The 16,428-nt window shown below is 25.1% G+C and overlaps 1 protein-coding gene across 1 annotated transcript; it reads left to right on the forward strand.

Annotated features, from left to right (window-relative positions):
* Window positions 1-1,318: 1,318 nt before the first annotated feature.
* Window positions 1,319-6,934, forward strand: LOC112600480 (dnaJ homolog subfamily C member 1). The gene is made up of 7 exons (XM_025347719.1): window positions 1,319-1,682; window positions 3,000-3,145; window positions 4,432-4,752; window positions 4,822-4,925; window positions 4,986-5,114; window positions 5,813-6,341; window positions 6,450-6,934. The coding sequence occupies exons 1-7, from the start codon at window positions 1,676-1,678 to the stop codon at window positions 6,555-6,557; spliced, it is 1,344 nt and encodes a 447-aa protein (XP_025203504.1). The 5' UTR covers window positions 1,319-1,675; the 3' UTR covers window positions 6,558-6,934.
* The last annotated feature ends 9,494 nt before the right edge of the window (window positions 6,935-16,428 follow it).

Here is a 16,428-nt window from a genome sequence, read left to right on the forward strand (position 1 = left end):
AAATTTTATTTTTTACCGTTATTCGTTTGTATTCATTAGTCATTACTCATATTATATCTCGTATACATATTATACCTATAGAACACAGCACGCCAGCACAACTATGTGCATATCATGTCAGACGTACCTAATATCAATGTACAACAACAGTGCAGCAGGAAGGAGTTTTATCTAGTGTTCCTTCGCAAATATAATGTTTTTATATCGTTATTAATGTCATTCTTCGGTTTGACGAACCAATAAAAATGGTGTGTAATAACGACGACCTTGAAAAAAAAACATTTTTCCGACCTATATCTAAATGACTAAATCGTTTTTGATATGCGAAATGCGTGACTACTTCACGCGAAACACTGTGACGGCCAGACGCTATTGCAATATCGTAACAGTATGATTGTGTACTAATATCATAATAATAGCTGTAGTTGCGTACATACCTACCTACTGCGTGGGAGGGGAAAATAGTTTCGTTTCTTTCTCCCACTTCTTCCTTATGATAGTTTTGTTTCAGAACGTAGTTGTACTTACACGTAATTTTAAATAGGTAGGTAAGCATTAAGCGCTTAAAATGGAACTTTCATCTCATGTTGTGTATTATTTAAATACCATCAATCGACGCGATATCTGCGTAAAAATAAAATATAAACTCAATCGAGATGAACACAAAACATGTGGCTGTTTGTTGAGGGGGAGAGGAAGGACTAAAATAAAATATAGTTCGATCCGTCTCACCGCAATGAGAACGTGACCGACGACCAAAAACTAGCGTCTACTCTTACAAACGATTAAGCGGCCGGTATGATGACTGTAATGTCGTGTAACGTCTCCAAAGGTAGACGACGACTTGGACGCTTAATAAAAATATATAATATCGTGGTATGAACTTTGAAAACTGCGCACACTTTCGGTCCTTTCCACCGCTAACACTGGCACTCGGTGGGTGCCGAACTTTCGACGGGAAACCGTGTGTAGTAATTTTATTCGGCTACGTGTTGCCACGACGACGACGTGCGTGTTCGCATTTCCCAAAGCGTTATCCTTATCGCTCGTCGCCGGTAGCGGGCGAGGGCCGCGATGCACCGCAGGCGTTATAGGGTCGCGGGTGGACCCGGTCGCGCGTCAGCGAGCGGCGGCAGCTGGTGGGTGGTTTCCGTCTTTCTTACCGGCGCCCCGCGCCGCCGCCGCGGTTGATAAGGTCTCCCCCCGCGCCGCCGCTCCCCCAGTCATACGGCCGTCCGTCGTTTTGCTTGCGTGGTCGTGCCTGCGCTTGCGCGTACGTGCGTGGCGGCGTTATCACGTCCGAATCCTTATCACTTGTCGGGCTGGCGACGAGTCCTACTCCGGTCGCGCAACGTCCGCACACACAAGTACACGACCGCTTGAAACGAGCGCACGACACGGCGGCACAGTCGTCTAGTCCGTGTGGCGTCATCACGTAGCCCGCCGTCGTCACTCGTCAGCGACACCACAGCAACCGATCCGCCGCGCGCTTTCGGCTGCCACGTTTCGACTGGGTAACGCGCGCGCACACGCGGTCGGTCGGTCGGCCGTCCACTGTTGTACCCGCCTGGACGTCGTGTGATACGCGTCCGTTTCTCGACGTCACTCCGCGGCGGACGGGTCTCGCGTCCCGGCGACCTACACACACCACGGAGGAGCCAGTGCCGGCGCAAACATGACCGGTAAAACAATTATTACGAATTATTTCGTTGTCGGTTTTCTCGCCGCACGATCGCCGTCGTACCTACCGATTTCAAACGGCACATCGGGTGGGCATGTGCGGCGTGCGCGCTTCCGATTTTCACTGATCGCGTGCACTCGCGAATAATCTGGAACACAGTCGGTAGAGAGGCGGGGGCGGTGCGTGCCAACCGAGATTCGCTGCAATATGGTGACACGGATTCGTCGTCTGCGTTCATTTTCTGACACTTAACATTTACGATTCACTGGTTTTTTTTTCGTTCGTCAAACGTCCCATATTCAAACGAATTCAAACGTTTTGAATTTTGCGCGAAATTAAATTTTTTTTTTTATTTTCTTCCGTAGGTACACCTATTCACCTCATATATCTAATCAAAAGTATCGTATCAAAAAAGTATTACTAAAAGTACATCACTAAATTATCTTAAGTTTGTTATCTTTTTTTCTAACGAATCTAGGTCAATTACTACCTTTCTGTTTTTTTGGAATATTGGATGATGATAGATGTGTGCGGATTATTTTCACATCTTTTAATATATTATGAGAATCTTGAAGCTATATGTACAATTTTTTTTTTACTATGGTTAAATTAAGTTAAAAGAAACATGATACTAAATTATCCAGCCTTAGGTATTAAGTTTTTTTAAGTTTTTTGATATTTCAAAAAATGAAAACAAATTCAAATATTTTAATATTACAAACAACTTTTTCCATTTATTTATTAAATTTTTACGTACTATAGTTTTAAATTTTAATTTGTAAATTTGTTAAAAGTTATTAGCAAGATATGTATTAGACAATACTAAGAATCCAAACTTGTTTCAAAACCTATGTGACATAATTAAATTTATCAGTATTCAGTATGTTGAATTAAAAGTAGATCTATTTAGCATGAAAAAAAATTGTTTTGAAACTTTTAAAGTGTTATTTTAAAATTTCCTACCAGATTGCATATTATTATGTTCTACTTCTGAGTGGCAATTCACTGAATATCATCCTTCATTATGTGGAACATAAATAGTAAAAGTATCTAAATTATTTAAGTGGATATTATACTCATAATATAAAAAATTATAATGATTATTAGTATTATTTTATAGTAAATAAATTAAAGAATATCAAACAATTTAGATTTTATCTGTTTTAAATATTTGCAATTATTATATATTATTCATTGTGTGATTCATGTGTACCTATTTTAAATTTGATTTGATCTTTATTTATGTATTAGGTATTACACATTGTTTATGTCAATCCTTAAATATTTTAAATGTTACTTATTATTTTTTTTTTTTTAGGTTCAAAAATGTCAGCTTTAATTTTAGTTGTGTTGGCTATCAACACAGTGTCAATTCAAGGATGGGATACTGATCAAATGGAGGTTTTTGATCTGGTTGAAGAAATGAATAATATAAATTTTTATAAATTTTTAGAAGTACCTGAAGTAAGTTTTATTTTATATAACTATTGTATGTAAATATACCTATGAAATTTTCATATTAAATTTTTATGATTCAAAATAAGAACCTTTTATTTTAAACTATTTAATCATCAAACCATTTCAATAATTTTTTAAACAACTTGTTTTATACAATTTTAAATATTTTAACATTTATTATTAAACTTATATATAATTTTTCTTTTATTATTATACTTGAAATATTTAAGTACAATATATTAAATAATAAATAAAGATTTTAAAAACTTAAATTTTCTAAGTATTTATTTTAACAGAAGTAGATATTATTATTATTACTTGATAGTAGAGAACAGATTTTTTTGTAATTAAGAAGTCAAAGTATGTAAATATTTATATTCTTATTTTTTATAAATATAAATATAACATGGATATTTAATAAAAAAAAGGTTAAGTTTATTACATACATTATTTTTAAATTTAATTAATTAAATTCACCATGATTGTCATCTTATTGAAATCATTATATACAACATGCATTTGAAGTTTTTCAAATTTAATGTATGACAGTTAGATTTCAAAATTATTTGTAGCGGCTGAATGAGCATATAACGTTGACTGAGAATAATGGGACATATTTTATACTAGATATATCAGATGGTGTTAATTTAATATCCATTGATGTATTTTCATTTTTATTCAAAAGAATATCTCAAATAGGTTTTATATTTTGTTAACCAACATTTTTAGAAAGTACGTAATTTAATTAAATGTTTTATTATTTCTCTTTAAATTTCATTTAATTTGTTTGTTGTTGCATTTTCCACTATCAAAAGAAGTTTGAAGTTTCCAATTTTTTTATCACATTGACTAAAAAACAAAAATTTACTGAAATATATGTTAAATGATTTTTCAATCATTCAGGAGCTTTTGTAATAGCAATAATTGTAGTATCTGAATTCATATTGTCAGTATAATGGTTATTGTTAATATTTTTTAAATTTTGAAAGTGCATATGTATAAAAATATTTAAAAATATACATTTACATTGAAATATGTAAAAAAATGCTTTTTTATCAGTGTTATGAAACATACTTATTTAAAAAAAAAAAAAAAAAATTGCATTTAATAAAATTATATATTCCCATAAAAATCTGTGTCTTATTTATTAATATCTTTATAAGCTTGTGCAATTTTTCGTACTTAAAGTACTTAGATATTAAGGTATATATTTAGTTTATATTAGTTTAGCTTATATTAAGTATATTTTTATTGAATGGATTTTTTAACTTATATGTTGTTTAATTTTTTAGGATGCCAATTCATCAGCAATACGGCATGCATTTAGAAGGATGTCATTGATATTACATCCTGATAAAAATGACTCTCCAGATGCAGAAGCCAGATTCAGAGAATTAGCTTCAATTCATGATGTTTTGCGGGATCCTGTTAAACGTGGTCATTATGACAAAGTTTTAAGTGAAGGGTTACCAGATTGGCATCATGCTGTTTATTACTACAGAAGAGTTAGAAGGATGGGTTTTCTAGAAATGATTGTTATTCTCTTTTCTATTATAAGTGTTGGACAATATCTTGTGGCTTGGGGATCATATATAGAAAATAAATTCACTGTGGTATGTAATCATGTTTTAATGTTCATTATCATAAACTTGTTAATTATTTTCTATTTTAATATTTTTCAGGAAGAGTTATTGAGTTCAAAAATTAAAAAAATTCGAAAACAAAAGAAATATCGAGGTGATTCAACATTACCACCGGAATTTGATGTTAACATACCAAAACCTAGGTTTGTTCATTTAGTCTTGGCTTTTATTTACTATTTATAATATACAAATCATTTTTTCAGTTTAAAAAATACACTTCCATGTCAATTACCTTATTGGTTATGGTTATTCATCTTAAAATTACCTTCACTTACAACTTCAGCCATATCATTTTTGGTCACAAAATTCAAAGAAAGAAAAAATAACCAAAAGTAAGTACTCATTTCATGTTTATTATTCTTTACATACTTATTAGTCAATTGAATAGTGTCACAATCTATGTAATATATCATGTTTTTATTTATTTATTTTTTTTTTTTTAACAAAACATATTTGATGTTAATATTTATTTAGTTAATAAACACCTATACAAAGATTATGTCTTTATAAATGCAAATAATTTTTTAATTTATGATTTGGATTAAATCACTTGAACAACACAATTTTATCTAAATTAATTAATATCATTATATTTAATGATAAGCCTTTTTTTTGCTCTAGTTATTCATAGGTGCTCAACAAATTAGTCGTGTAAATGAGTGTTGTATAAATTTATTTTTTTTGTGTTATTATAAATTTTAATATTTAAATTCAAGTTATTGTAGTTGTCTATATTAATTTATTTTGTTATACAACTACATTTTATGACCTATGGATGATAACTAAAATGGTTTTATTTAACATTATAATAATTTGTTTCACAATGAAAACAAAATAGTTACAAAATTTAGATATTGAATTTGTATCGGTCTTAACAAAAATGTCATTATTTTTACATACCACATGTATAGTATAAAAAAAAGAACATCACCGTGATTTTTGAGTCAACTATGTATATTTAGTTATAGTTTTTTAAGCAATAATGTTAATTTTCTTAAACAAATATAATACAATCTTAATTTATTTTTAGAAAAGTGGATTTTGAAAAACCAGAACCAGTTGTTCGTGAAAGAATAAGACGTCGCAAAATACCGTATAAAATACCAGAAATTAATGATTATCAAAATACTAATGGAGATACACGTGGAAAAGCTAATACTGATAAAAATGAAACGCCAACAGTTGCTGGCGGATTGTGGACGGATGAAGATTTATATGAATTGTCACAGATGGTAAATAAATTTCCTCCTGGTACATCAGATAGGTGGCAAAAGGTTGGCAAAGCAATGCAACGTCCTGTTCCTGAAGTTGCATTTATGGCCAATAAAATGAAACAAAATGGGTATAAGGTGCCAACTCCTGGAGAGACAATAGAGCCAGTTATCACCGAAGAACCGAAGAAAGTTAAAACAAGAGCAACAGAAAATGTTGAGTCAAGTGACAATTCATGGACTCAAATTCAACAGAAAACATTGGAAAATGCTCTTATTAAGTTTCCTAAGGGATCTACAGAAAATCGCTGGGAAAAGATTTCTAAATGTGTACCAAATAAAACTAAAGTAAGTACAAAATTTTAAAATAGTTGTATTATTTGTTAACATTGTTTTTTTGAATACTTCAATTATCATAAAACTTTAAATTTTAATGCATTTTAAATGTTTCTACAGGAAGAATGTATGGCAAGATATAAAGAACTAAATGAACAACTGAAAAAGAAAAAAGATTCAATTGATGAAGGTTTAGATAATGTTAAAAACGATACTAATGAATCGTGAATTATGAATTATGAATTTCTATATACCTTGCTTTTATGTCCCCTGTTTCTTCTTAAGTCTGATTTGGTTGTGATTATTTAAGCTCATTTTATAATTGACATGACATCAGTGTGTGTTAATAGCCAATTGAAATGTAAATCCATGTAATAAATTAATATTAACCCTAAACGATTCAAATGACTATTGTCATTCTTACAAAAACTATTGATCCCAATTAAGATATAATTTATAATAATTGCCCTATTATGTTTTAATTATTTTATTCATTAAATAAATTGTATGTTATTATACCTTTTTAAAATTAATATACCATGTATATATATGATGTGCTAAATCTGTTTATTCTGTAGTTTTCAATATTGACTTGGGTATTTTATCATCTATTTCATTTGGCTTATTGTTATATTCATATTTTCTTTTGTTATCCTATTGAAGTTATTCCTTCTGTTATTACATTATTAATGAGTATATAATTATAATATTAAAAATATAACCTATTTTTTTGATGTGCAATTCAAGTTACATAATTTTTTTTTTTACTTAATCATTATAAAATGTTTAAGTTTTAAGTTACGGTAGTCTCGGTGGTATAAAACAGCAAATACTAGATTTAATGTTGTAACACATTTTTACATTATTAGCTAAATAATCGTAGCTAACATTAGTATTTATCTACACGATCAGATGTTTTTATTAATTTAAATTACAATTAATTGAAATTAAAACCTAAATTTAGTTCTGATAAATATGATAATATTACAATATAATGGTATAAAGCAATATAAATACATTTAAAAATAATTATGGCAGTCAATTTTAAATATAATATAAAAATAATGTATTTTTATTGTAAGTAATAATGAAATATGATTTGAATAATAATAAAAATTAATAATGGAATAAATGTTCATAAGTATATAAATAGTATCCTTTGTCATAATCAGACAAATTTACAGTGTATGAGTAACTACGTTAAGTATAGAATTGCATGTGTTTAATACAGGGTTAAGGGGTGTATAATGAAATGATAATGAAGAATGTTTATTATAAATTAAAAATATTTTATCTTCAATTATTTATCTATTATTTACCACTCAATTTTATTTTCAAAATAATTACTAAAAATTTAATTTAAGCTACAGAATGAGTTAAACTATTAACAGTTATATGATATGAACTTAATAATAAATGTAATACATAATATGAGCATTTTTAGTTTTGATAACATTTATATTGTTTTAAAAAAAATAAAATAATTTACACAGATTTTTCATAGTTTCAGAAATTTATAAAAACTCCACTTTAATATGTGCTCTTTTTTATTATTGTTAAATAATGTTCTTAAATATATTATTTATAAAAATTAATATATATGGTAGTACTTACAACCTACCTATTCAAAGTATAGTTTGGTAATAATTGTTATGTTAAATAAACAATAATTGTAGAGTTGTTCTTCGCAAATAAAATGTTATATTATCTAGGTCAAAATTTAAGTACCACCTGTGTAAACTTGTTAAGTACTTTTGGTATTCAAATAATTTTTAAGAACTATACTTTAAATTACGGTTTAAACATATTATGTTTAACAAGAAATACCTTGGTATGAGTTGTAACAGCATAAATATTAATAAAATTTTCATAATTAAAGAAAAGAAACATAATTATTTTTATTGATTGTTGCAGAATACTTTTGGGGTATAATTTCAATTATTAGATATTGTAATTTTCTTGATACTAGATAATACTTATTTTACAATATCTTGACTAACTACTTATATTAAATTAAATTAAATAAAAGTAAATAAACCAAAGTAGTTAAATAATAGACTTGGTACAATGATTCTGAACAGAAACGATTTATTGTCTTAAAGATATTTTATACATATATAATTGATGAAAAATATTTGATATACATTCTGTTTCTTACTTATAACTAAAATAAATAAATTAAAATTCAATTAGGAAGGTATATTGAAAAATAACAACATTAATAATATTTAAAAGTTGTTTAAAATTCTAATTTTTATATATTTTAACTAAAAAATTATTTTTATTCCATAATGTGAACTATTTATGAATTATTTACTTAACCTTCTTATACATTTTCAAATCTTACTTATGAAAGTTGAAAATTTTATAAATAATTACTATTAATAACAAAATATTAATTTGTAAGTTTATTTTAAAATGTAGAAATGTTTTTAATAGAAAAATTACTTCTCGTGAGAAAGTTTTTTAATAATATAATAACCTACTCATTTTCACATAACTATTTAATGTTATTTAAATGTTCTGATAAAGTTACGGCTACAAAAATAATATCTTTTTTATTTAATTATTATTTCATAATATCCTTACAATATTATTTTTTATATTTTCCATAAAACGATGTTAATAAATTCTATGATATTTTTAAAAATTTATCTCAACAAAATACAAATTCTTAAAATCTTATAACTAAGTTTATCAGGATCATTTTACTAATGTATTTTTCTAAAGACTAATATACGATTTATTAGGTATTTTTAAAATAAAAAATTACTTTTCAAGTTAATTATAATCATGACATTTATTTATTAAGCAGTTTGAGAATAGTTATTAAATGTGTTATTAGTGATTTTTTCTTCTTTATTTCTAATTCCGAATTTGAGTGATTCAACCAAATCCGTAATGGGACATCAATTTTTTGATCTGGATTTTTGTTATATTGTACATTAAATATTTTCTCATAATTCTCAAACGAATAATTAATTAAATATTATTTATTTAAAAATATTAAGAAGTAAAGAAACTTAATAAAAAATCTTAGAACTAAATAACAAAAATAAGAGATACAATTCATAAGAAAAAAATAGTTTAAATTAGTACATGTTTAAAAAAAAAGATAAGAAACATATTAATAAGTTGGAAATGTAAAAGACGTATGGAAAGTGATGATAGTAATCATTTAATACTATGTAGTTATAACAAACAGTGACCAAGAGCTATTATGTAAAAAGGTTGACAATTAATTATCAAATTTATTTTAAGATTTATTTTTTAAAGTTTTAAATTTTTGATCATGTATTATACATTATAAAGTTTTTAAAATTAAAAAAAAAAAAAAACATTTTATTGTTTTATTTGAAATGTACTTGGACATACACTCATACACACATAATACTTGATATAATAAACTGAATAATAATTATTTCATAGGTACTGACTGTTTAGTGAATTTGATATACATTCGTAGATATCTAAAAAATAAAAAATAAATGTTGACATTTTTTAATTTTTTTAGAATGTTAATTTTTTTTTAAATCTTTATTGCAAAAAATCATTTCTTTTTATTGTCTCTCTTAAATAAATATGATATTTATGTTACTAAAATTTTTGACGTGGGTATAATTTTATTATTCACATAGCCATACGCCCATACATAAGTAGGTATATCGTTTTGATGATGTCTAGTTATGATATAAGAGTCGAATCAACAATTTATATACAAATTTATAATATTTTTACCTATTTATAAGCGAAAGATAAATGTTCAGATTTCCAAATGTTTTATTTTATTTGAAATTTTGAATTAAATTAAGGTGTAGCTTAAGAGCAATATATTATTGTTCGCATACTCATGTTCAGATTATTATTATTTAAAAACAATGATATTTGTATCAGAAAACAAACATAGCTACCTGAAATAAACAAATTAACAAGTTTACTAATATTAGTTATTTTTAAAGCTAGAATTTAAATGACCTAAAAAAGACACTAAAATTTACTAAAAAAAATATTCAAAAATGACTTAAAAACTTAAAAAAAATGAAATAAATATGACCAAAAATCCTACTTAGATGAGCGAAAAAAATGCAATTTAAAAATAATTATTACCTACCTATTTATTCATTTTTTATATTACACAAAATAGGTAAAAATTTGTTTTAAGAAGTAAATTAAACACATTTGTTTAAATTTGAGCTGACAATTATTAATAATATTACTTTTTTAATATCAATGGACTGGAGTAGGTAATTGGAATTATCTATAGATCCAATACATATTAAAAAAAGCTTAAACTAAACAATAATGAGTTTAAACACACAAAATATATTATAATATTTGTAAAAATGCAATAAAATGGATTTAATACAAAAAATTCAAAAAATGCAAAATAAAAATTATACATTCTAAACTGTTATAATGTAACGAAACAAATTTAGTTTTCGGTTAGAAGTTAGAACTATAGTACCTATATAATACTCAAAGGAAACAATGCAAGTCACTAAAATCCTAGCTTTAGTTATTATGATTTCATTTTTAAAATTAATATCACAAATTTTATTTTTATATCTACTAACCGATCTTCAGTAAAATCGTAGAAAAAATATTTATATTTAAACTAGGTACTTTTTACTGGAAAAAATTGTTAAAACAAAATTATTGTAATTTTCTTTAGATATAAATGCTTGGACTTTAAAGTTAGTGTCTTATACAAAATGCATTGTAGTACCAATGCCATATTTAAAATGTATTAAAAAGGTTAATGTTAATAGACATTTTTGAAATTATAATTAAATATTTAAATATACAATAGGTAGAAAGGTATACATGATACATGATCAACTTATAAAATGGATTAGGTACTTTTATATCAAATTAATTCATTTTTTTCCTGTATAATTTCTTTTGTTAATAATATAATTATTATATTGTTGAAATGAATTTATAGGTACCTACTATAATAATATGTAGGTAGGTATTTATAAGTTTATTTTTATCAAAAATAATAACTTATTGTAAAAATAAATATATTTATCGTTCTGTTCTGAACGATAAAATTATTTAATTAATCCAAAATTGTTTAGAAAAATTGGTGTTTTCATAAAGTTAGCTATCTACCTATCTATTAATAATATATCTAGTATTGTTCGAATTTCATAGTGTTCATCTGATTGAGTTATCTAAGTTAGACTGTTTAAAGAACTTAAGTTGCAATAGAACTAAAACACCAAATCATGTTATTACAATTAATTTTATAAGCAATAAGTCATGCAAAGGTATGGGCAAATATTTCGAATTTGATCAGTGCTATTATGATATCAAAGCATATTATGCTAAAAAGTAGGTATACAATTTATTATAGGTTAGGTAACAATATTTTTTTATTACATTGACTGACTGCTTAAAAAAGTATTTTATCGCACCATCGTTTTTAATGCTTTTTAATATACAATACATTTTCAAAATAAGAATAAATAATACTCAAAGTTTACTATGAGAGAAGTTTTGCACTTTTGCTTTAAAGATGTAAATAATTAGGAATGCTATTTTTCCTTTTAAACATATTCAAGAGACATTATAAGCTTTTGCGATTTCTTATTAATACTGTTTAACAATTGGGACTTAAAGTTCATGTCCTATTGTTGTAATTTGTATGAGTAATATTGTATCATGTAAATATAATCTTTTTATTCTTATTTTATTTTTACTATACAATACAGTGTATTTAATGAATAACGATAAAGGCAACACAAAATATTTCAAACGCGTGATTCGGAATTTCATTCAGCGAGTTTTTTTTTTTACTGCACAAAGAACTTAATACAACAATTTTTATGAAAAATTAAAAAAATTTTGAATTGCACCCCCTTTTTTAATTTGTATTTGTATTACATCAATTTTTTTAAACAATATCGATTTAAAAAGTTTTTTCTTATTTTGAAAATTGATTCAAGTTGAAGTTTTGATTTATGCATGTTGTAGTTATTTATTTATTTTCTTTATTTATGGAAAAAGCTTCATTTACAAAATAGTCTTTGCATAAATACATTGTGTAAGATTTATATTAAAAACTAATGCTAGTAAATGACATTAAAATGAAATTTCTTTAAGTATAACAGTTAATATATATTTATATATATATATATATAAACATAATTTTAAACCATGCTAAAATATATACTTTTTAAACAACTAAAATAAATTTACTTCCGTAGTATTTCCTATGGTTATCAGTATATTTGCAAGTGAAGAACGTAAATAATAATAGTTATTATTGTATTTGTACTTATGAAATTGCATCTAACTTTAAAAGAAATTATATGAAACTACACGGAATACTTCGTAAAATTGTAGATAGACTGTTAAAAAAAAATACAATAAATAAAATGAAACTTCATTCACCAAGCTCAATGTAAAAAAATGTTAAAACTTAGTTAATTTTAACTTGAGCTATTCAACTTTATTTAATTAGGTAAGTCAAATTTGTTTAAAATATTATGACTAAAATCAATAACTCCATAACGATCATATAATGCATAATTGAATTAAATAAATGATTTAACAATAATTATGTCGTCTAACGAAGTCTTAATGAAACTAGTATAGGTAGTAGTTATTGTTATTTGTTGAGAGTTTCTTATGATTGAGTAAGTCTCTGCCAATATGGATGTTTTAAATTTGAATTCTTAGATAAATAAAATTATTGTACACGAAAAACGATTATGGGTTGTTAAATACATTTTACATATACTTATATGATTTCTAAGGATGTTTATTATGTATTTAAATTATTACTTACTAAAATAGTTTATTTTTTTATTAGTGGCCACTTTCTATGCTAAGTAAAATATATTTTAGTAAAAAAAAAAAAAAAATCAATCATTACATATATATATATATAATATATATTATATTATTTCGTATAATATAATTAGTTGAAATTAACTTATTAGTCTATACAAAAATACTTAAGTTAATACCAAGGTATAAATAGTTTAATATTAAACATTCTGAAAATGTATAATTGTACATATATATTTTATTTTTTTTTTTATTACATGAAATCACGAAAAGTTCCAAAACTATACAGTTGATATGTTTAAATTATAAAAAAATTTACTTAAATCGTTATTTTTCGTTTATATATTCGATTTTGTCAATATTTGAACTTGTAGAAATATGTACAGAAAAAAACACTTTATATTATGTTGTTTATTTTCTACATTTTTAATTATCTGTTAAATATGGGGGAGGAATAAAATTTCAGCTAACGTTTGATTAAAATACGTATAAATAGATAATATACAAACTAATAGGTAAGTACATATTATTATTATTAAAATTCCAATTTGTCAGTATAGTTAGATTAGAAAAAGAAATGATCAATCAGGTTAGATTAATTGTATATGATAATAGGTAGAATAATTAATATTAAAATAGTATAAAACATATTATATATATATATAGGTAATTATAAAAAACCAGAATAAATTCAAAAAAATCATTTCGCCTTTTTGATTTTGTAAATACAATAATCATATATAATTGGCATAGATGATTGACGGTCACAGAAATCATAATCAATTTAGTTTATTTAATAATTTAGTACAAATAAATATAATATTTTATTGTGTCAAACAAGACGTTCGAGTGTTTGATCAGATTAGCATTTTAACGGCGACCTATAAAAACGGACATGGCTAAAACGTAATCGGTGAGATGATACGTTTTATAATTTTAGATTTATATCGAAACCTTTATAAATACTTGGCACTCTTGGTCATTGAAATTTTGACTGCTATTTGAAATTGTTCGCTATTTAAAGGGGAGAGGTTTAATTAAAAAAATGGAAGAAATGAACATTATCAAAATATATATTAGAGCATGATACACGTACAAATCAGTTACAGAATGAGACGGCCGTTATTTACGGGCTATGGCAGAAAAGATAATTTATAATAGTGTAATAATGAACTTTAAAATAACATATTATTGTATTTAGATAATGATAATATTGATAAACATTTTGCTTTAAAAGTGTCTATTATTTAGAATGTTCTATGTTTAGAGGTTTTTCTATAGATAAGTAATAAAAATGTCCCTGTTCCCGAAAAATGTCCATTTTTTGAAGGTTTCCGCTATTTAGAGGTGTCAATTAAGTGATGTATCATTGTATTATTTTATGAATATTATTTATTTTCTTGCCGAAAATAAAGATTTTTGATTTCAGAAATCTACGGAAAGGGAGGAGGGGGGCTATCTGTATCTGATTTTCAATTATAAAATAATCTGAAAATGTTCACAATTTTTTTAAACATTGCCAAATATTGAATTTTAAACGTTCATAAAAAAACGTTTCTTTGTATTTTAGATAATTAGGTATCAATCGTTGTATAAGAACATTTTATGAAGAACCTTTTATTATATTTTCAATTTTTTTAATCAAATGTAAATTCATTATTATAAAAAAACTTACTTGATTTAAAAATTTAAAAAATGTATAAATTGACTAAAATTACTCCAAATATTTTTAATGCTTTATAATTAGAAAAATTTGATTATTCAACAGTAGTTTTTATGGTATGTGGTAACATTTTTTGAATAACAATAAAATATAAATAATTCATTCTGCTTTAAATAATATGACATTTAAAACTTATTTTTTTGAAGAAAATTAAAAATTTTAAAAATGATAATATAATAAATAGTAGAAAATATAATCACTTCAAATTGTTCAGGAAAATTTTTTTTTGGAAAAACTGACATATTTATTGGGAAAATGTGTGTGTGTATGTGTTTTTTTTTTAAATTATTGGTGACAAATTACTAAATACAAGTAGGTAGATACAGTGTGTTTTTGAACACTTTGTATCAATGTACATAATATTTTATTCACAAAATTATAATATCATAATTGCCATGTATAATTATTTATTATAAACAATAATTGCAGAGTTCCAGCAAGAATGTTTATGTATAGTATAAGGTTAGATACTGATAATGCTATTACAAATTGCAATTAATAATTTATTGAATTAACCCTTTTGGCTATTGTTGAATTCTGGTTTATAATACGTATATCTATTATTAAAAAAGTGAAACTCTTATAAAGGTTTGAGTAATTTATAAATACTTTACTAAACCACGACTAAAATTAAGATTTCAGTAATTTGGGTAATTTTAAATTTAAATTTAATGAATGATCAAAGATGGTAATGGTTTAATGGTTTTCAATTACCTAACTATATTTAATCTAATCAGTAGATCATATGTGTTCTTACATTGTATGAATTCATATATATTTTATTTTTATTAGGTTAGATGATTATGATGATTTTATTGATGATTTTATTTTATTTTTATTTATGATTTTTTTTTTTTTTTTTACCCGTATAATATTAGAAAAAGATTAGAATTAATTTATGAATAAATATTATTTTATAAGCGTAGAATGAATAGTAACAGTTGCAAATTTCACAAGTTAACATCATTTTTATTAATGATTTTATTTGGAATAATTAACTAAATTTTTAATGTAAAAAAAAAATGTGAATCATTTTATTTTTGAATAGTTCAAAGTACCTAGTTCAAGTCTTATCTTGTATTAATCTGTATACATTTTGTGAAAATGCGCGTTAAGTAGGTACAACTGATAAAGTATTATATTAATTACATTTAGAAAAAAAAGTATGAAAGGAGAAAAAGAACCATTAGTTTACTCTACTCGATGAATACTTACTTATTTATTTTTTCTTGGGATGGAGAATGAATTTATTTTAAAAGATCTCAACACTATTGTTGTTTTAAACGCTTATTTAATACATTAAGATTGTTTTGAGATGAGAGAGCTATAACTAATGGGTTTGAGTGCAGGAGAGCTTTTGCATGGTATTTTAAATATGTATTTAGCAGTTTCTTTAACTATTTGTATTTTAAGATCACTATGTATTGTTGTATCGGAGACGTAAAACAGAACTTTGTGTTTAAAATAAGTAAAATATTTAGATGATTTTATCTATAAAAAAAAATTTAGTTTAACTTAGTTCAGTTTATAGTTTGTAATTGGACCTACTTAATTTTACATGAAATTCGTTGTTTAATG

The sequence above is a fragment of the Melanaphis sacchari genome, unplaced genomic scaffold (assembly GCF_002803265.2).
Source record: "Melanaphis sacchari strain LSU unplaced genomic scaffold, SCAv2.0 Contig64_pilon_pilon, whole genome shotgun sequence".
In the NCBI taxonomy this organism is placed as follows: Eukaryota; Metazoa; Arthropoda; class Insecta; order Hemiptera; family Aphididae; genus Melanaphis; species Melanaphis sacchari.